The sequence below is a fragment of the Thunnus albacares genome, chromosome 5 (genome assembly GCF_914725855.1).
Source record: "Thunnus albacares chromosome 5, fThuAlb1.1, whole genome shotgun sequence".
NCBI classification, from domain to species: Eukaryota; Metazoa; Chordata; class Actinopteri; order Scombriformes; family Scombridae; genus Thunnus; species Thunnus albacares.
Genome location: NC_058110.1, coordinates 24,108,363 through 24,131,124, shown reverse-complemented (window position 1 = coordinate 24,131,124; position 22,762 = coordinate 24,108,363). Strand labels below are relative to the sequence as shown.

The following is a 22,762-nucleotide window of genomic DNA, read 5'->3' as shown; positions in this document are numbered from 1 at the left end:
TGGTGTTATCCTGAGAACTGTGATTTAATAAACTATAAAGCGATTTAGAATTTTAGCTAAACACAGATTAATTTCATAAAAGTGTCAGAAAATAATATAACTTTATTCTGCTTTTAAACAGCCAGGTATTTAGTTGGGACAAAAGTCATATATAAAGAAGTCAGCACTTTTGTAAAGTTATTACAATTTTGTTATGTAAATACCACTTGAACTTCAACAATTAATAGTGAAAGTGCAAATATAAAAAGATGCATCGATATAATCACCCTGGCTTGTAAATTTTCATGGACTGCACCCATCTCAAATTAACATACAGTGGACTTCAAATTATAGCCAAAGCTTTATCAATTCTGCCAAGAAGACATACATATTGTACAATCAACCAGTCAATCACATTTTTGGCAAGGCTTTCAGTTGTTCATATAGTCTTCTTCCCACATCTGCATGAAAACATACAGATTGTGCAACATTACTGAAATATAACTTAAGTGACATTCAGTCTTAAATCCATTTGAACAGTGGGGTCCAGCATAAACACAAACCAGTACAGAACATTTTTACTTACACAAAAACAGCCCAAAAACAAACAAAACCAACCAATTCATTATTTTTCAGTGCAAAAAAATTGTTCTGTTGTGAAAGTATTAAGGTGTTAAAAAGGCTGAAACCATCATCTCATTGATATACATTAATAATAGTGCTTTATGTATTCTGTAGATATTAAATATCAGTCGCAGACAGTCTTAGTTATTACTACCTTAAAGGATAAGTCTGGTAATATTCTATATATTTTTGTTGTTGTCAACACATCCCATGAGAGGACTGAAACCTACAATGAAATTATCCTTTGACATTTATTGTATGTGTATCTAAAACCTGATATAGCTTATTACACTGTGCCATAGAGCTCCATTGTTGTCTAAAAGCTATTAAAAACACACAAATGAGCGACACTATTGAACTGGGTGACATAGTCCTTCATTACTATGAACATGGGCACTGTAGTTTGTTTTGAGTTGATCCCATACACACCATCCTGCTGCCGTAAATACTCCGAAATCCGCCACTGGAAATAGACTGCAACAAAACTATTATTTACTCCTGTATCAGTAACATTTGCTAAAAGCTACAGTTCCCAGCTGTAAGATTATTTTGCCTTTTAAAATTTAACTACATATTCATGACTTGTTTTTAAAGATTCATGTCCTCTGTATGAATGAATGGGCTTGAGGCTGAATGCCATAGAGAGGGTAGTGAAGTCAGAAAGTATTAAGAGACAGACTAACACACTGTTGGTTTTGATCTTTTCATGGGATCTGTTGATAATTAAAAAAATATATAAAATATCACCAACCTTATCTTTTAACACTGTCTGATGGCCATGTATAAACTGAGTCACATACTCCTTCAAAGTGAAAAGAATCAATATCTAAACATCAAACATAGTAGAAATAAGGCCCAGAAAGTCTTTTTAAGTCATACTCTGTCCCTATATTACATTTCATTTATCCACAATTATTGTATTTTCTCCAATCATCTAGTTTATTCATGAATTCCCCACATTTTGGTCTGAGCTCGAGGGGGGGTTTGATTCCATATCAACATCTTCAGACTCCTTCCCATTTGTCTGTTCACCTGCAGCTTTGTCAGTGCTCGTCAGTGACCCATTTGTTGCCGACGCATTTGCCTGCGACGTTTCTTCCTCTTTCTTTTTATCTGGCACTTGATTAAAATCAGTCCTTGGGATTTTTTCCTCCCTCTCTGAAGAAAGAGAGGGTGAGTGTTTCGCAGTCTTAAGGGGGGTTTGCGCTGACGGGCTCGTTCGACCAGTGGCTTTATTAGCACCAGCTTTTTCCTCCATCTGCCCACTGGCTAAGTCCCCAGTAGAGCCGTTGCTTGGCAGCACCTTGTTATCTTCTCTCTTCTTCTTCGGTGGTTTTTCAGTGTCAATGTCCCCATCTGTTTGCATAATGTTGTCTGCTTCCTGCATGGTGTCCTTTGAGTTGTTGGTAAATTTGAGCTCACTGTCTGCACTGGGCTCAGTTTTTGCCATCACAGTGTCAGGACTGGGTGACTGATCCATTTCATCAACATCATCTGTAGAGTCATTTCCATTTCCTAAAATTTCGTTATTAGATTCAGCCTCTGAATTTCCATTTCCTACAGTCTCAGCTTCTTGTTTTGGCTCTGGGGATGCTTCAGATAGTTTGTTTTTGTCTTTACTTGAACTTTTATCAGTTCCTTTCTGGGCTTTTGCAACATTATCCGGTCCATCCTCTTTTTGTGGCACAACTGCTTCTCCGTCTTTGCTTTTACCCCGGGAATACACTTCTTCCTTTCCATCTCCATTCCCAACAGCATCAGATCTTTTCTCTGCCTTCCTGAATTGTTTCTGAATCTTTCTGGGACACCACACAAACTTATCCTTTGGCTCAAAGTGAAGGTAGGCAAAGCGCACAAGCTCCTGACGTTTGTGTTTATCCAGGACTGCAAACAGGAAGTAGTCGAGTACACTGCGTTTAACACTGCTAAGGGTCTTCTTGACCAGAGTCTCTTCAAGAAAGAAGCGCACAAGCGGGGCCTGATAGTGCTCAAAGCCCAGCTCTCCGAGGCTCTTCAGGATACGAGTGATGCGCAGGTTGTTGTGCATATTCCTGTGAGAGATGAGACAGTTGAAGCTGAAATTACAAAGAAAAAAAGTACATATCTCGGAAGTTGCTTACTTGAGAATATTTGAATATTTACCGCTCAAGGTTTCCAAAGCGCTCCTTCCAGTTCTCTGCTCGTTTCACTTCACCTGTCTCTTTGTTGACCAGACGGATGCCATAAAAGCCCAACATGAGTTCATAGGACTCAACTAGTCTCTTTTTGGCATCCTCATTCTTCTTGAAGGCCTGGCAAGCACATACGGTAGAGATAAAAAGTGAATGAGACAAAATATTGTAGGATATTTCTACAGCTTTTGTGATCACACATCACACTAACAGGGGTCATACTTGTAAATAAATACATGGAAATCAATATGTTCAGGGTATCCAATAGGTTTGCATTCCTAGCTAGCCAGAAATCGGTATAGTTATCAGTAAAAAAAAAAAAAAAAAAAGTAAAAAAAGCTTAAGGTTTATTTTTATGCAGTGTTTCCCCTATATGCTTTCAACAGCGGCGCCGCTGCTAAATGATGAACACCACCAATGAAATTTCACATTGTACATAATGATCACAACAAATGAAAACCACGTGCACATCCTCCACTTCAAGCAGCTGACTAGAGCTAGTGGTGAGCGAATGGGAACTAGTGTCATCGCTGCAGCTTCAACTCTCTGTCCTCTCCTCTGCTCCCTGTGTGGGTGTTTGATCGAGGGCGGGGCTCAGCTCCTCCCCTCACACACAGACACAGAGCAGAGAGGCCAGCGGAGACAGTGAACCAAGTGAAGTGAAAGGTAACATTTTACACGAGTTGATGACAACTACATGGTATACCAGGGTATTTAGAAATCCTGAAGGTATGATTTTCAATACCATCAATAATACAGACGCTCCTCTTTCTAATACACTGATTCAGAGACGCTGTATTGAGGTGATGTAGTGCACAGTACGCACCACCAGAGGTCAGTCTCTACTGCTGAAACAGGCAGCTAAGCTGAGAAAGATAGCGACTGCTAGTAGTGGGGTTAGCGTTACAGGACTAGTAAAAAAGAAAAATGCCTCTGCTTTCTCTGTTTGGGAGTATTTTGGGTTCAGTCCTGGTGATAAAGGTGAGCCAGCTAACATGGACGAAGCTGTGTGCACCATTTGCCTCAAGAAAGTTGTGGCTAAAGAGCAACATCTGCACATCATCTCTGTTCAGCCCACGGACGTGTCGGTATCCTCTGCGGCAACAAGGGTCCTCCAGCAAGAATCCATGGAAGAAGGGCCCTTATTTCCAATCTATTCATTATTCTATGGGCCATAAGTATTTAAATCCAGGAAGACTCATCTAAGTAGGCTAACTGCATATTAGACACACAGCATTGTAGGCTAAACAATGTCATACACGCTACAATGACTTCAATCACCTGCAATCATCACGGTATTTTTTACACAAATACCGTCATATACTGTATAACCCAGTGAAATGTCAGGATGGTATGAAGGTATGAAAAAATAGATACCGCCCAAGCCTATTTAAAATAGAAATCAATTCTAATCCTGTTCTGAACTAGGATTACTTCAGGACATAGTGCTTACGTCATCAGTGAGCATATTTGTTTCACTTTTCTCCTTGCTAATGCCTGAGTGTACTGTGAAAAACTACAACCAGTGTTGTGTAGGTCCAAAATAATGTGAAAATGCATAGTTTTTAGTCAAATAACATCAGATTTTCTTGGGGGATAACCCACAAACCCGCTGACTGTGTTGAGCCATTTCATTCTTTGACATTTAATTACAACTACAGCTATCTGGGCCTCCAGAGTTCTTCTGGTGTCAAAAGCTCCTGTAAATGATCACACACACGGCTCGATGAACATGAATAAACCTGTCTGGAACAATTCTTAAGTACTTTTTTTAAGTAGTTATTTCACTGTTTTTGTGCGCAAATACAGGCACGCACACAACAGTAAAGCTGCTGAAAAAAATCCCAGGGGAAACACTGTTTATGTGTCTGTGATGTCCATATGAAAAGACTTTAATATTTTGGAACACAGGTTTCCCAAGCTATTCAGATATTTTCTCTACAGACGGATGTTAATAAATGACAGTGTGAGTTGATAACTGATGTGCTCGTGTCCTGCAATGCAAGAAAATGTTTGGTGAGGCTGGTAACAGGGAATGAAGAGTAGGTCAGGTCTATAATTAAGCAACAATGCTACAGCTGTCACCTGAAGCGGTTATGTGGTGGCCACTGTGTTTAACTTTTAGTAAGCTTTGAGTTGAAGATATGAAATTTTTCTAATGGAAAATAGCCAAATTTTATCTAACATTTTGAGAGACGTTATCCCCTAAGACAGGCTACACTATTGGACAATGATAAAATGTGGAAAATGTCTTTATCTGGGCTGCAGCGCTGTGAAGCACAACTGAATCTATGAATAATGATGTTGGAAAAAAGATATTTACATAATACAATGCAGTATTTTTATACATTATTTCATTAGATATGCAGCTTTAAATTGTTTTAAGTATTTTTGGGGCACTTCGTTTTGATACTGGACCAGAGAAAGGTTAAAGGAAATGAGAGGGGAGAGAGCAGGATGGCGTACAACAAAGGCCCCCAGTCAGTCTTACTGGAAATTGCTAGGCCTCCAGGACGGCCAAGCTTTTTACTTCTGCAGCTCATTTTTGAAAGAATTTATCACTCAAGCCATTTTTGAGCATAGAGAAACTATGGCATCAGTTCAATTTTCTGGATGATTCAACCAGCCTGTCTAATATCACGCATCTCTAGCCAAAGCATCCGAAATACATATTTAACTCATTGGACGGCATTCAATTCTGGCTTTGCTCTCATCAGATATGGTTCTGTGTCATCAATGTAAATGATCCAATTAATTTCCTGCGTTGCTTTATGTTGCACCCGAAGTTGCGAGTTACGGTTGACAAACAAACTCTGCACATTTAACTGTTGTGGTTGAGCATTCATTTAAATATCTGCTGTCTCACTCACCTCAATCTCCTTCTTGGTGAGTTCTGAAGCCATGTAATTAACCCCCGGTTCTCGCAGTGGAAACAGCCTTACAACGGCAGAGGATTAAAGAGAGAAACAACACAAAACCAGTTAACATAAAAAGAAACAATACACTAACGCACTTATGTCAACCGTCTCTGCAACTGCTAAAAACCCCAAAACAAAAAGGACACTACATACAACTCTGAAGCCCTATGATTTCACTAAATACATCCTTCTAATAAACAGTCTTGACCAGCAGCAACACTGTGTCAACAGACAGCATGACATCCTTCTGGGCTTCGCTGGAATGAAGTGTCAGCTTAATCATAGTTTCTCTTTTGTCGAATCTGTATTTAGTGACAGCTGAGACTAGAAAACTGTCATTAGGCAGATGAAAAGTAAGCAATCACAGTCTTTGGAGGTTAATTTCAACATTTTGAAAGATAAAATGTAGTGTAGCTAATACATGAAATGGGTAGTTTTTTACCCTGACCATTTAATTTGGAACAAAGGGCTTGAACCAGGTACTTAAAAAGTAGAGGAATGTGTGTTACTCTAAAGTTGGTTTTAGAACTGCAATGATTAGTCGATTGTTAAATTCTCTGGTTCCAGCTTCTTATATGTGAATATTTTATGGTTTCTTCAGTCCTCTATGATAGTAAACTGAATATCTTTGGGTCATGGACTGTTGGTCGGGACAAAACAAGGCAGTTTAAGTTGCATGTTTAGGCTGTGGGAAACAGTGATCGACATGTTTCACTATTTTTTGACATTTTATAGATCAAACAACTAATTGATTCCTATTGAATTATATCGCTATAACTGCTTTAAAAACAAGATACAAAGTTACTGACTTGTTCACTGGCAGATTGTTTCTCTTACAATGCTTTTTATCAAACCACCCACACTCACCTTAGACATGCAATGGTGCAGCTGACATTAGCCTTACAACACGTTTTGCTAATCAAGAGCTTCAGGAGCACAATATACATTATAAGATCCCTTCATAATGCACTTACAATGTAAGTGATGAAGCCTCCTTCCATGCAAAAATGTATTTAAACGTTTATCTGAAGCTAATGTGAAGCCTTCAGCCTTCCAAATTAGTCAAATCAAACAGATACCTTTCAACGTTAGTCTTTTTGGTGCCAAAATCCCTCTTTTTGTTACTATAGTTCCACCGCAGCTCAACAGGGAAACGCTGTCCGAGAAAACAAAAAGAGGGAATTTTGTGCTAAAAAGACTGTAAATGTGGCAGATATCCACTTGATATGACTAACTTAGACTGCTGAAGCATCATATAAGCTTCAAACTTTTAGTACAAAATGACTGTGTGAACATACTGTGGATTTTGGCCTCCATCACTTACACTGAGAGTGCATTTGAAGGGGATCTTTTAATAGCCAGTATGAACAAGAGGAATTATTACAGTGAAGAAAACCTCTTTCAGTGTTCATATGGACAACTGACAGACTTGAAATAATGTGAACCTATCCTTTAAGAGTGTGCAACATGCCACAGATTGCAAGGTCACCAGATTTAGATGACATTAACTTTGCAACCTCACATTGGACACAGCCAAAACATACACCACAATGTTTACACAATACATACCACTGAATGTACGAGTGAACTCTCTCCAGTCGTTTGTAGTCATTTTTCCATTCTTTAAGAAATGAGTCAATGTAGACATCTGTGCCACATAAGCAAGAAAGCATCATGTCATTACACATTTAACTTTTCAAAAACACTGACAGCACATTCTGAGAAAGTTATAATATATTACCATCAGGAGCGGAGGGATATTTATTGAGATAAAACTGCAAATTGTTCATTTTGTCCTCTGAGCACTCGTCATCTGTAAGATTCTGTCAAAAGAACAAAGAGCATGATTTGACCCCTCTCAGTTGTGAGAGATGAGATGCTTTTCAATGGTGTATTTAAAGGTGCAGTGCGTAGAATTTAGTGACGTGTAGCTGAATGGACTTGGCAGAAATGGAATATAATATTCATAAGTATGTTTTAATTAGTGTATAATCACCAGAAAATAAGAATCGTTGTGTTTTCGTAATCTACATAGGGAGAGGGTCCTCTTCCACAGAGATCGCCATATTGCACCACTGAGTTTCTACAGTAGCCCAGAATGTACAAACCAAACGCGGCCACCATAGGTTCTCCAACTCCTTGGAAGATAGGGGTGGGTGGTGGTGGTGGGGGGCAATCTGCAACCTCACCGCTAGATGCCACTGAATTCTACACACTGGTCCTTTAACCTTACTTACTGGGTATCCTCTCCTGTAGTTCTGCATGTCCTTTGCTGCCCTCATGTTTCTGGGCGTGTGATGCCACTGCAAATGAAAGTAAAAGTGAAATTAACCTACGTGCAATATCTCACCGTTATATAACGGTGAGAGTGGGTGGGGAGGGGGGATTATTATTGTTATGAAAAGCTGAAATTACTGCAACTATAACAGGTTTTGTCATAATTACTAATGACGACAAAACCTGCAATGTTTCTACTGATGAGGAAAATTGACATGCTAATCCATTTCCTACTCTGGCAAAAGGGTTCAGCAGTTAATTAATGTTAATCATTTTAACGTGAATAACAAACTATGAACAGTAATCGCTGTAAGCAGTCCCAACATAAATGTTTCGACGTAACATCAGCTACTTACAACCCGTCAAAAGTAAGCTATCGTCACAGCAGCCAGCTAGGCTAGTTAGCAAGCCTGCAGTAGCAGCAGCGTTAAGGCATAAAGCTAACATTAGCTTTTCCAGTCATGGCAATAACAGCAAACGCCTGGCCGAGTGCATAAGCAATGAGTTAGGAGTCACCATATCACATGCCATGGCATCATTTAGGTAAGTTATGGTTTGGTAGAGTAATAATTAAAAGCACGTACTGTTACTAAAGTCCACCCAGATTTGTTTTTGTCTTGACTTGACCGACGGGTTTGGCTCTCTCCGGCCGGGTCGTCTCCATCACTCTCTGTGTCCCAGGTCGAGTCGTACTCACACACACAGTCGTCCTCCATTATTTTAAAAAAATACGTTAAATAACTAGCTAAAGCTAAATACACGCGTAACCTAGTTTAGCGATATAAACGGGCGTTAATCAAGTTACACTTTCATGTTCAGGTTAGACGGGGACGGCCCTGACCATCCGTCTTTGCAGTCGACCATCAGACAGGCAGCGGCACCGTTGGCGGCTGCAGCACTGATGCTGCCTTCAGGTGCCCCTTCTAAGTAGCAGTAATTTAACCCTCACGCAACTCTACACATCGTTACTAACACAATTAGTCTTGTAAAAACACGCCTAACAGAAAATCTGACAATGTAGCATCCAGTTTCTGCCTCTCGGGATCAGTGTATTAGTGTTATTTGTCACTTAATGAGGTCGTTCATTTCATTGTTTCTATTGAGTATGTTGATTTTCCGACACTCCGTCAAGGCACCATACAGGCTGGTGTAATTGATTCTGATAAATGCAATCCAGTTGATGAGAGTCTTAAGTACAGTATAAATCTAATCTATAAAGGCAAATAAAATGTTATTGTTAAGGAGAAAATCAGCTGATGCAAGCAGAAATTTTGGCAACTCTGATCATGTTTTTTAGATGCAAAAACTATATGCTTTTCATAATGAATGGTAGAGGTGTTGAAGCTAGGTATGTAGGAAAATCAAAATGAATATTATTTATATAGCGTTAAACGCTGTCGCAAAGCACTTTACTAATCAAACAGAACAAACATTAAATCAGTTTTGCAAAAGGAAAGATATAAAAAAATAGCAAATAATCAACTAAAAACTAATTTGTAAATGTGGGATTTTGAAAAATATCCAAAAGAGTTTTTGCTGGTCTGATCTCCTCAAGGAAGGATGTCATTATTTTAATGAATAGTGAATCATTTTTTTTTTTTTTTAACATTAATCAATTTTAAAATATAATGTCTTTAAGTCAAGTGTGATATCTTCAAAATTTCTTGTTTTGTCTGGCCAACAGCCCAAAACCCAAAGTTAGTCAGTTAATCACATCACTCAAATAAAAGCTTCAAATCCTCTCATCGGACAAGCTGGACAAGGAAATTTATTGTATTTTTGCTTGAAAAATTGCATCAACAGTTAACCGATTATTAAAATAGTTGCTGATAAATCTTCTGCTGATTGACTTTATCAACTAATTGTTTCAGCTTTATTTAAGACTGGTGTTCAAGAGCAGGAGAAGCAGGCATCTTTTCAGCAAATGCAGAAATGTTGATGTGCTTGATATTAGATCAGTTTGACAGCCTAGTCACCCCAGTTATCTTTGACATTCCTAAACTACAACATAACACTAAAGGGTGTCACAAAAGGGTGATACCCAAAATAACAAATATTGGCTTTTTTTGTTGAGCCTGTTGAAAAGCACTGTGACAGCTATGAGCCACATTTGAAAACAGATCATACTCAGTACTGCACAATTTTAATTAGGGCTACAAATAACGATTATTTTCCACGGTGAATGATGTTATCATATGTCTTATTTTGTCTGAAACAACAGAAACTCAAAGATATTAACAAAATTAAGATTAAATTGTTAAGGACAAATCTGAGAACCTAAAACCATCTCATTATTGGCATTTTTGCTTTAAAAAAAAAGGACTTAAAAAATGAATTGATTATCAAAACAGTTGCTGATTAATTTTCTCATCAACTAATTCTTGCAGCTCTAATTTGACCAGAGTGAAGCATTGGACTTTATGTCATTAACATGTAATAACCCTGCAGTTCTATGTAACCACACCTTGAAGCAGCCATTCATACTTGCACGCTCTTTCTTGCTCTTTTTTACATGCACATAGTCAAAACACAGTCCAATTCATCTGCGAATCCAGTCTGAGCTCTCAGTAGAAGTGTCTTACACATGGGTAATATCTTCAGTATCACAGCATTGTAAGTTGGATTCAATTGTTCTAGTACAAGGTCCACTGGCACAAATGAGGATTCAGAGGTGTGAACATATAATTGGACCATGTTGTCCATCTTTTGACAGTAATTGGACAGATGCATTTATACATGGGGAGGTATAAATAGAATCATGTATTATCACAGGGGATTCAATGTTGAATGGCCGCTGGTGTGGGTTTCTATTTTTGGTCTTAGTTACTGTGGAAACCAGAGGGCTCTGCAGGCATCCAGTATTTGCTGTTGCTATTTAGTGCCGCTGCTTCATGAAATGGATTCCCTATTGCCTTATCCTCAATGAGTCTAATACAGATGGAAAGATTTGTTGATATGCACAGAGATTATAATAATTATGTAAACCCAGTCTGGCTGTGTTAGTAGGAGATTTGCCAGGAATTTAGAGACTGTCGGAGTTGTTTACTACTCTATCTCCCCCTTGTAACTATGAGTTTCCTATAATTTATCCCCGCAGGAGTCTGCTAGGCGGAGTCGAGGGTCATCAGGGGGAATTCTGCTCATCAAGACTAGATGTACCAGGTAATCGTTATATTCCCATTGCTAAGTTTGTGTGTTTCAAACTAGTGATTTACTAAAGCAGGTTCCATTAAAACTTAGAGAGTGTCTTAGCTAGTAAAGATTTTGGTTATTTGTGAACTGGTTGCCAAGACACATCTGTTGCCCATCAGCTATGTAAACTGGAAGTCACTGTAGCATCACAAGCTGTGACACACTACAACTCCAAACATTAACAGTTTTAGGAGGCCAGACAATATATTACACTTAACTGCAAACTCTTTGTGAAAGTAGTAATTACTTAATTTTTTATATATATATATATATATATATATATATATATATATATATATATATATATATATATATATATATATATATATATATATATACAGTCCAATATATATATATATATATATATATATATATATATATATATATATAAAAAATACAAAAAAATACAAAAAATACAAAAATACATGTAAATACAAAAAATACAAAAAAATACAAAAAATATTAAAAAAAACAGTTTATGGAGAAATGCCATATGTTTTTCAGGGTTAGTAGTATGCATACTATTAACTCTGAAAAACACCATAAAATTATTTTATTACGCTAACCTGTTATTTTTTGCACATACAGTGGTGTGAGAAAGTTTTTGCCCCCTTCCTGATTTCTTATTTTTTCACGTTTGTCACACCTAAATGTTTCAGAACAAACAAATTTAAATATAAGACAAAGACAACACAAGTAAACACAAAATTCAGTTTTTAAATGAAGGTTTTATTATTAAGGGAAAACAAAATCCAAACCTACATGGCCCTGTGTGAAAAAGTGATTGCCCCCTAAACCTTATAACTGGTTGGGCCACCCTTAGCAGCAACAACTGCAATCATGCATTTGCGATAACTTGCATTGAGTCTTTTACAGCGCTGTGCAGGAATTTTGGCCCACTCATCTTTGCAGAATTGTTGTAATTCAGCCACATTGGAGGGTTTTTGAGCATGAACCGCCCTTTTAAGGTCATGCCACAGCATCTCAGGATTCAGGTCAGGACTTTGACTTTTCTTCAGCCATTCAGAGGTGGACTTGCTGGTGTGTTTTGGATCATTGTCCTGCTGCAGAACCCAAGTTCGCTTCAGCTTGAGGTCATGAACAGATGGCCAGACATGCTCCTTCAGGATTTTTTGGTAGACCGCAGAATCATGGTTCCATTTATCACAGCAAGTCTTCCAGGTCCTGAAGCAGCAAAACAGCCCCAGACCATCACACTACCACCACCATATTTTACTGTTGGTAAGATGTTCTTAGTCCACATAGTATTTTCCCAAAAGCCTTGGGGATCAAGATATTTTCTGGCAAAAATGAGATGAGCCTTAATGTTCTTTTTGTTCAGCAGTGGTTTTGTCTTGGAACTCTGCCATGCAGGCCATTTTTGCCCAGTCTCTTTCTTATGGTGGAGTCATGAACCCTGACCTTAACTGAGGCAAGTGAGGCCTGCAGATCTGTGGATGTTGTTGTGGGGTCTTTTTTGACCTCTTGGATGAGTCGTTGCTGCGCTCATGGGGTAATTTTGGTCAGCCAGCCACTCCTGGGAAGGTTCGCCACTGTTCCATGTTTTCACCATTTGTGGATAATGGCCCTCACTGTGGTTCGCAGGAGTCCCAAAGCTTCAGAAATTGCTCTATAACCTTTTCCAGACTGATAGATCTCAATTACTTTCTTTTTCATTTGTTCCTGAATTTCTTTGGATCTCAGCATGCTGTCTAGCTTTTGAGGATTTTTTGGTCTACTTCACTTTGTCAGGCAGGTCCTATTTAAGTGATTTCTTGATTGAGAACAGGTGTGGCAGTAATCAGGCCTAGGTGTGGCTAGAGAAATTGAACTCAGGTGTGATAAACCACAGTTAAGTTATGTTTTAACAGGGGGGGGAAACACTTTTTCACACAGGGCCATGTAGGTTTGGATTTTTTTTCTCTCTTAATAATAAAAACTGCATTTAGTGTTTACTTGTGTTATCTTTGACTAATATTTACATTTGTTTGATGATCTGAAACATTTAAGTGTGACAAACATGCAAAAAAATAAGAAATCAGGAAGGGGGAAAACACTTTTTCACACCACTGTATAGGCTAACATCTTTGGCATAACGTTTGTAATTTGAGGTGTATTGTGTGAGGTCAGATGTGTCAACTATATCCCATTACCTCATTAACTTATCTCTACGTAAGAACTAGTCTGTGTGGTGCAACCTGTTTTAATTTAGTGATGCGTAAAACTGAACTTAGTAAACATTTACATAATAACCAGGCCAAGTTTGAACTTATACAAACAGCTCCAGGTCTGACTGGCTGCCAAGTTATGTGTTGGTGTAGATCAGCTACTGTCTTTACTGGCCTTTAAGCAATCATACACTGGTATGTCTTATTTACGTTTCCCTTTTTCTCATATTAATTGTTTTAAAGTTGTGAAAATTGTGTTCTAAGTAGTCAGAGCACACTTTGCATCTCTGATAAGACCCTTTTATTGCCTTTTGAAATGTAATATTTATTGTAATGTTTAATTTATTTATATTATTTAAGATATTTTCTTTCTTTCTCACATTTTATGTTTAAATGCTTATCAGGCTGTCACTTATAATGTTGGTGTATTTTGTTTACTGCAATCAATGTGTCAAATGAATAGCAATGTTTTAAGTACTCAGGGCACAGCTTGCATCTCCAATAAGACACAGTTATTGCCTTTTGAAATGTAATACTTATTCTAATGTTTAATATATTTATATTATTTAAGATATTTTCTTTCTCTTTCACTTATATTTATATACAATCGTCACACCCACAATTCTATTCGATTCTATTCTGCACATTTTTATGGACCAATACATTGAATTAAGCAGAAGTCGAAGTGCATTACTGTAACTGCTTACTTCAATTGTGGCCTCACTATGATTAATATGATTGTTTCCAATTATCCAATTTAACAGCAAACGTGGTCACTGAATGATGCACTGACTTTGTGTGTTCAAAAATGTACGAGCTGTAGGAAAAGTTTAAACAGCAGCTGAGATTATCTGTCTAAAGCGTCAAGTTGTAACAGTAACAGTTAAAGACCATAAGAAGCTGTTCAACAAGAGTCATAATACAAATGTCAGAGTCAGACCAATATAGATTTAGACCAACTTTTAATGGCATCATTCATCCTTGGTGGCTGACCTACTGTATGTAGAAAAAAACACTCAACACTTTCTGCAGCTGCTTTGCAACAAAAGCCATCCAGTGGTGTTACCATGACTCATAGTATCTGAATTCTCGTCATGTTGTGTGGTGTTTCAACTTTGGTGCATAAAAGAGAAAATGTGTATCATGCACTTTCTTCTATTGTGAGAGGATCAGAAGTATTTGCTGACAAAGCAAACGAATGAAAGGAAGCAAAGATCTTTTCTGTTTTACAAACAGAAATATATGAGTATAATAAAGGAACGGTGTATAATCTTACGGATAATTAAGAAATACAAAGGAGAACTCTTAAAGTTTTTCTTTAAAGCTATGGAGAGTGGATGACTAGAAGATGACAGAGGACTTTTATAGGCTCAGTCCATCCACCCTGTATATGGCACAAAGCAGACAGGCCTCTGTGAGTTGTGCCACAGCACTAAATATAACTCAGTTTGCTGTTCTAACTGTGAGTCAGTGACAGATCCGAGGGGATAATACTTACTCTTGCTTTCCTAATATTATCTAATCTTGCACTGTCTTACCTGGAATGTTCTCCTCTGCAGATGAAGGAAACTACTTTTCCACTCTGACAGGTAGAACATTTGTAGTCATTGTCTCTTGACGTGCTTTCTGTATCTATGAGTACCTATTTCTGAAGAGACTTGTTTTACATCCAGAGAGCATATAGTGTATGTCTGAGTGTTTCAATGTGAAGAAAGCAGAGTCAAACATGGCACGAACTTTAGCAAATTACAATTCTTGTTTAAATTTGGGTATGAATACAAACTCATTAACATATTTTGATTGCTTTTTCTGTATTAGAATAGTTGTGTCTCTCAGGTAGGCAGATTGTTTCCGTACTGTGGCTGTTTTGGCCAAAGTGTTGCCATACCTGCATGTAAAAATACCTAATGGTTCAGTCAGAAACACTTACGTCACGTAATGACCTTTTATAGCAAATAGTTAGATTTGGCAGAACCTTTTCTGCGGTCTGAGGGTGTCTGAGGGAGATCAAAGAATCCAAGCAGTGACAGGGATTCTGCTTAGAGAGATAATCCCCATAATAAACATACATGTATGTAAAAATTGTCAAAAGCAGCGCACAGACTTTAGGGCTCTGCCTGAACTGACTGTATGCTCCTTTAACTCCGTGATTCTCTTTGTTACCTGTCTGTGTCTTGTGTATCATAAACCATCACAAGTTTTATGACTGAAAGTTCACTACCGACCTTGGAAACAGTAGCTGACAGAACAATCTCACCCCAAGGTCTTCTGGAGCTTTTGATTGTATGACACAATTTTCTAGAAATGCACTGCAGATGTTAATATTTCCATTTTGTCTGAGCACTTTAAGAACTTTCTGTCCATGTTGAGAATGAAAGTTCATTCTTGACCTCAGAAACAGTAAAACAATCTCATGACAAGGACAGTTTAGTAGCTGCTCTGGAGCTCAAATCACAAATTTGTCTAGAGCAGTGTTCAAGGGTATTAAAGTTAAACTTGGTCTTGCACATGTCTATATCATGCTTGGTTTGACAACTGGCTGTGGCCCACTTTCTTGCCTCCTCATTGTATTTGCTTTACTGCTGGTACATAAAGACATTGTGTTATACTGTATCATGACACTACAGCTAGCTCATCCGTGTTATCCTCCAGTTATCAAATTTTTTATTAGTATAATTTACAGTCTGCTCTTTCAATATTTATTCTCAAACCAGTTCATGTGGTAACTGTGGCACCACTCTCAGAAATGTAATTCTTTGATGTAATATTGAGACTATAGAAGTTTGTGTTGAGTATTGATATAGCAAAATGTATCTACATTTTAAATTATGGCTGTGTAATATAGTTGTTTGGGATTTTCTAGTAATCTCTATTGTTACGCCCAACCCTTGGTCAGCCCTATGGGTCGAACAATAATCCACCATTTACCCAAAGTAAAACTCTTTTAACAAAGTAAACCTTTTAAGACACCCAAACCATGGGATTTATTAACGAAAACATACAAAACAAACCAAGACACTAAATGACTACTATAAACAATCAAAATACAACAGAAACACTGAGTAACATGAAATCTCAGGCTGAGAGGCAAGACCAGCAGTCCACAAACGAGAAGCCTCTCTTGCAACAGGAACCTGGGAGATATTAACGTCCTCCTCCCTGGGCCAGGTGCACCTCATTTTGGACTGATTAAGTGTAGATGACCTGGGCGGAGCAATAGACAGGAGAGGAAAAGGACAAAAAAACCCAAAACAGGCAGCACATACAGCTGTAACACTGTTTTCACGCTCAACACATATTTAATAGGACACAAATAGAAATCAAATGATGACAGGCAAACGGAGTCATAAAACAGTTCAACCAATAAACAGTAATTCTTGTAATTCTGATTTTTGTTCTAATATTCCTTTGTCTGTTTAGGATGCAGAACGTCAGCCTGTTTTTTTCCTATTCTCTTTTAAACTGCAAATTCAAATTCAGATGTGTCCTCCATAATCACATTCCTAAGTCAAAGGAAGTCACCGGATCATTATCTGGACATAAGCCCTTGCAGTCAAATTCACAACTATCCAACTTTGTCTCTTAAGGCCGCCAGTCTTCTTTTCACTTTGACAACAGGCATGTTGACACACAAAGCCTCTCACAGTATCAAGCTTCTTTCCCATCTTGCACTTCTGCTTTGTGCCTTTCTGTAATTTTCTCTTATTCCTGTCAAAGCACAGCTGCTGTTCCCTGCTAAAGACACCCTTTCCATTCTAAAAATTTGGCTTTTACAGATGAGCTTCATTTTTGTAAGCCTTCCTCCAGGATTTTGCCAGATTTGCATTTTTGTTCTTTCAGAATTGGCAGATGGGTTTTATTTAGGAACGAAATGCGCCTTCAGGCAAAAGGTCCTCTTTTCTCTGCATGATGCCATGTGCATCCCTAAAATGGTTTGGTACAATCTGCATATTCTCAGCATCAACACAGACACCGAGGAGGTCTTTGTGATTTAGTGAGATAAAAAAAAATGGACAAATGCTTTCTGTGGGCAGTGTTTAATGAGGAAAAATGGGGGTAAAACATAAAATAGGATTGCTTCCAGGTGGGGCGTAATGAGCACTAAGAAAGGAGAAATGGTCTTTTTCGGCAAGAACCAAAAAAATACAAGTTTATATATTATTGTATCTACCCAAATTCTTCCCAAAGAAAAAAGCTTTCACTAACTCACCAGCTGTCATTCAGCAACCTTCATAATGATAATAATAATGTCGATAATAACACAGTATTAGCAATAGAAGCACACCTGTGAACAAGTATAATTTGTCCTTAAGTATTCTGCAGTACTGTAAGTCAGATGTTCAGAATTTCATATAATTAATAACTAATCAAAAAAGAGGCATTATTAGCTACAGAGTGGACAAAGGACAGTATTTCCATAATCCTCTTCATTTGTTTTCAATGTTCCATGTAGATTGCATGATAATATGTGTGTGTGTGATAATGAAATGTACCTGAGACAAAGCAGAGAACAGAGAGAGAGAAAATAAATCAATGAGGCATCTCTTTGAGTCTAAATACTTATCCCTGAGCCCTGGACCAATGGGGATTGATGGGCCTCCTCACTTTGTTCCAGGTCCTTGGGCTTTGAAAAGGATGTGAATACAAGCTGTGCGGATTGATGGGTGGCTGTTAGGGCTTCAGGTTCCTCTCTTATCAGCTGAGAGGTAATTGATTTATGGAGAGCTGGTTTGAATCACAACAGGGATGTAAGTGTGCTGATTTAGCCACTTAACACAAAAACAGGGTCACCAAGAGCAGGTTGCTCTGTTTGAGAGGAACAAAAGAACACATGGTAATCCACCTGCATTACCCTGTTGGTGCTGCTAATACCTACTGCACAAGGTGGGTGGTTCTCAATTTTTATATGATACAACTGTGTGATATTTATTTTCTTTCCTTTCATGTTTCTTCGAAACAAAAAAAAAATCCAGCCTGAGTAACAAAAATTAATGATACTTGTTGTGATGCAACGGCAATATAATTCACGGAGTGAGTGTCTGGATCATTGCGCTTAACGTATTAGCTTCAACCTCACTGACAGTCCAAGTCTGGGCTTCTGGTATAAGTAACCATGGCAACCAGCATCACCTACAGTACAGTAAATTTCCAGAAGCATCTAGTGTAGCAATGTCGTTTATTTAGTGTACACACATGCATCAGCATACTAATGTGCAGGGGCACACACACACACACACACACACACACACACACACACACAATCTATTTTGTTGTTATGATGTTATGAAAAAATCTGTATCTTCATTTAAATCCCATTTGAAAACCCACTTCTATTGAATGGCTTTCTAATAAATATACAGCGTTGTAACATGTATTTTATTTGTCAATTTTTCTCTTTGTTGTTTTATATTTGTTTGTTCTAAAGCACTCTGTAATCATTGATTTTGTGATCAGTGCTAAAAACAAACAATCTTCATTATTATGTTATTGATATGAATCTGTAAAAGGAATATAGTTTACATTGGATGACATCATCACAAGATCTCAAAAATGTATTGTATCAATTAAAACTGTCTTTACTTTGACTTATACACAGAATTGGACATTATCATCCATCTCACATGTATTCAGTAGGTTGTGAGTGAAAGAGAATCCGTGAGTTTATTGCTATGTCAAGTGGTAAATCCAAAAGTTAGTTGAGAGTCTTCATGAGCCCATTTTGTTTTTTTTTTTAATCTCACCAGCACAATATTTCTTAATCCAGTAATGTATTATGCTCTCATGTTTTTTTTACACCTGCAAATTAACACAGACTAACTATTTAAGTCATTTTAATTATCTTTCAACATGTTGCCTGGTCATCATTTACTTGAGCTTCAGACGTAAGAACTTAGGATAGCCTTGTGATGGTGTGTTTGAACGCAAGCAAGCAGAACTTTCTTTATATATTCCAGAGGAGATACAATGTGCTTGTTCTATCTGAACTCTGGGTTTCCGTGGTTCTCAGCCCCTGAACGTCTCTACCTTGAATACGCAGTTAGAAGGCCAGTTCATGTGAATCCCACCGGCTGCTGTCCATGGTGCTGAATCCCCCTCCTCATGTTAGATTGGTATCTGCCGGGTCGAGTCGGGACTTAACTTGTTGCACACAGGTGTGATGAGACTGAACACTGATGCTTACAGCTTACTATGTGTCTTACGCATGAATCATATTACACACAGCCTTTTACTGGCGACTGGTTTGCGCATGCGAAGAGACAAGCTGAGGCCACTTGCTTTAACATATGACCGTGTGGAGAGCATCGATCGCTCTCAATGCGCACAGCGGGATATGCGCGTTTTTACATAAACATTAAATTCAAACCTGGCAACAAAGATTTCCACGTTATATTTTCCTACACGCCTCTCCTGCTACTACGTTTCACGCAACAGGCTGCAAGACCAATGTGGAGTCTACGCTGAAGAACAGTACCACCACCTGTAACTGTGCCTCTGCTCCCGACTTTTCATGCCGACACCGAGGATGAAGAAGCAAAACGTCCGGACCCTGTCGCTCATCCTCTGCATGTTTTCTTACTTGCTGGTCGGCGCCGCGGTGTTTGACGCGCTGGAGTCCGAGTCGGAGAGCTCCCGCAGACGCATCCTGGAGCAGAAGCGCAACGAGATGAAGAAGAAGTACCGCTTCTCCGAGGACGACTACCGCGAAATCGAGCGAGTAGTGCTGCAAGCTGAGCCCCATCGCGCCGGGAGACAGTGGAAATTTGCTGGTTCTTTTTACTTTGCCATAACAGTCATCACCACCATTGGTAAGTTGTAATATATTACTGCTATCTTTTGAGATGAGTGATAATGTTGTTACTGCATTTACTATATATCAGTTTATTTTTCTGCACGAATGCAACATTTAAGACTTGTTTTGATTACAGACTAATTTCCATTTAATTTCCATCCTAATTTCCGTTTTACCATTCAAGCGTTTCTATGCGTCACGGTGTTCCTCTCACTTCCATCTCTTTGCATAAAGGTTATGGACATGCAGCACCAGGCACAGATGCAGGAAAGGTCTTCTGCATGTTCTACGCTGTACTGGGCATTCCTCTGACTTTGGTCATGTTCCAGAGTCTGGGAGAGAGGATGAACACATTTGTCCGCTATCTCCTACATAAGGCGAAGCAGTGCCTGGGCTTTCACTGCACTGAGGTGTCCATGGAGAACATGGTCCTAGTGGGTTTCCTGTCCTGTATCGGAACACTGTGTGTGGGGGCTGCAGCTTTTTCCCACTTTGAAGGATGGAGCTTCTTCCATGCTTACTACTACTCCTTCATCACACTAACTACCATCGGCTTTGGAGACTTTGTGGCCCTGCAGAAAAAGGAGGACCTCCAGGAGAAAACCCCCTATGTGGCTTTCAGCTTCATGTACATCCTGGTGGGGCTGACTGTTATTGGGGCCTTCCTTAACTTGGTGGTGCTTCGTTTCCTCACCATGAATACTGAGGATGAGAGGAGAGATGCTCAAGAGAGGGCGTCACTGAAGAGGGACAGAGGCCTTTTGGATGGGGCTGTGGGTGTCCACGTTGAACAAAGCAGAGACGGCCACAGGGGGAGGAAGAGGAGCAACTTGGTGCACAGTCGCAGCCACAGTACCCTCTTCCTTCCAATGGAGGAGGGAACCAGCCGCACTAACCTCATTGCTTCTCCAGTGGAGGACCAGGAGAGACGAAAAAGCCCCTGCAGACACAGGCTGCATTTTCAGATCAAGGCAGGCAGACATGGGCCAGAGTCGAGCCTCAGCTCTCTCTGCTCCTGTGTGTGCTACCGGCTGGGCATTTGTGATAGTCCTCTTATGTCCCACAGTGAACACCACGGCTGCCATATCAATTCTGTTTACTACAACTCAGTCTCCTATAGCATCCAGGGCTGCTCGCCAGGTTCCATTGACAACACTGGACTTTCTTCCCCAGGGAGCACACTCTCACCTGGGCATAGCTTCCGAGAGTTCCCCCGTTCAAGGAGAAAGTCAGTTTAAAGAGCACTTTAGTGAGAGTGAGTGTTTGCACAGACTGTAAACAATATTTTCATTGATACTGTATTTTGTGTCACACCTTTTTTGTGCATGTCAGAAGACACTGATTCTGTTAAACAAATACACCGTCTCTTGTGGCTATTGAAAACGATTTTATTTGTAAAACAAGGATGAGATTTTTTTTTCCTCTTTTACCGCCATGACATCATTTATGTTTGTGATTCTGCAGTTTTCCTCGCATGTAAGCCTAAGTGCAGTGCATGCTAAAGAGAATGTGTAGCACACAATGTGAATGCATGAGTGCTATGTAAAGATGTAAAAGGTTGGGCTTTTAATCTACAGTTTTAACAGAAGTATTTTTTAATAGTACTTTATTTATGAGTGTATAACTGTTCAGTGAAGGTATGTGAATGATCCTTGGTGGACTTTGCTCCTGCTTTAGACAAAACCCTAAATTTTTCATGCCATAGCTAGAAGATGTCATTATACTTTTATATTTTAAAAAAAGCCTTAAAGAACTTTGACCAAGCACATGAGGTATGTGGCTTCTTAGCTCAGTGAGTTTAATAAATCCTTTTAGTACTTATAATTGGGGGTCAGAATAACCTTTTGTGCATTGTTCAGCACTAATGCACTCTAATATCAAGAGATTATGCTTGTTAAAACTGATTGACATTAAATGGATGTAGCACGCAACAGATATGTAGCAGGTTAACTTCCCACAATCCTGGTCATTTTCCAGTCAGGGAGGTGTTGCTTCCTTGTAGACTTGGTTTGTAGTCAGATTCGATGTGAGTCTCTTACAGTATTGTTTTATTAAACCAAAGAAAAGGACCATTGAATGTGTGAGTGTTTTTATTTTAATCCAGTGATTGAACAAATCGACTCACATTTGCGGAAGGTTATTTGACTTTCGTATTTATTTGTCTTCCTCTGTTGTTTGTATTTTTTTCAACTACCAGAACCCTTTTAGATTTGATAAAAAAAATAGATCTTGAAGGCCTTACCTTAGCTGACTTTCTTTTCTGTTGCAACTATCACAGCAGAGAAAAAAGGGGGTCAGAATGAGGTTAATAATACTACTTTTAGAGATATTATAACCAGAATTGGAATGGAGAATAATTGACTTGATGATAAAACCTAGCGAAGATTGAATTTGTGATTTGCGGGTCAATGAAATTGAACATTTTAAGATAAAACTGTTATTTCGACAACATATTTAAATGTGTAGTTATGGTCAGCTTCACTCTGGATTATAGTCGCTGAAATGCTCTTGAAACAATACTCATATGTAACCCTAAAAGATCCACTTTTCAGCCAAATTTAGAACAGTTTCAACATAGAAATCTTAACATTTTTTTGATCTGTAAGTTGCCACATTTATGTTTGGTGGGAAAATATCTTTTCA

The 22,762-nt window shown here is 38.6% G+C and overlaps 2 protein-coding genes across 2 annotated transcripts; one reads left to right on the top strand and one right to left on the bottom strand.

Annotated features, from left to right (window-relative positions):
- Positions 1-82: 82 nt before the first annotated feature.
- On the bottom strand, positions 83-8,875 carry ogfr (opioid growth factor receptor). Its single transcript, XM_044352306.1, has 7 exons — positions 8,554-8,875; positions 7,930-7,995; positions 7,434-7,515; positions 7,262-7,340; positions 5,645-5,711; positions 2,746-2,894; positions 83-2,654 (listed from the first exon to the last, which is right to left on the bottom strand). Exons 1-7 carry the CDS (start codon positions 8,683-8,685, stop codon positions 1,547-1,549), a joined length of 1,683 nt encoding a protein of 560 aa, XP_044208241.1. The 5' UTR covers positions 8,686-8,875; the 3' UTR covers positions 83-1,546.
- Positions 8,876-16,257: 7,382 nt separating this feature from the next.
- LOC122982758 (potassium channel subfamily K member 15-like) lies at positions 16,258-22,132 on the top strand. The gene is made up of 2 exons (XM_044352311.1): positions 16,258-20,135; positions 20,354-22,132. Exons 1-2 carry the CDS (start codon positions 19,838-19,840, stop codon positions 21,355-21,357), a joined length of 1,302 nt encoding a protein of 433 aa, XP_044208246.1. The 5' UTR covers positions 16,258-19,837; the 3' UTR covers positions 21,358-22,132.
- Positions 22,133-22,762: the final 630 nt, after the last annotated feature.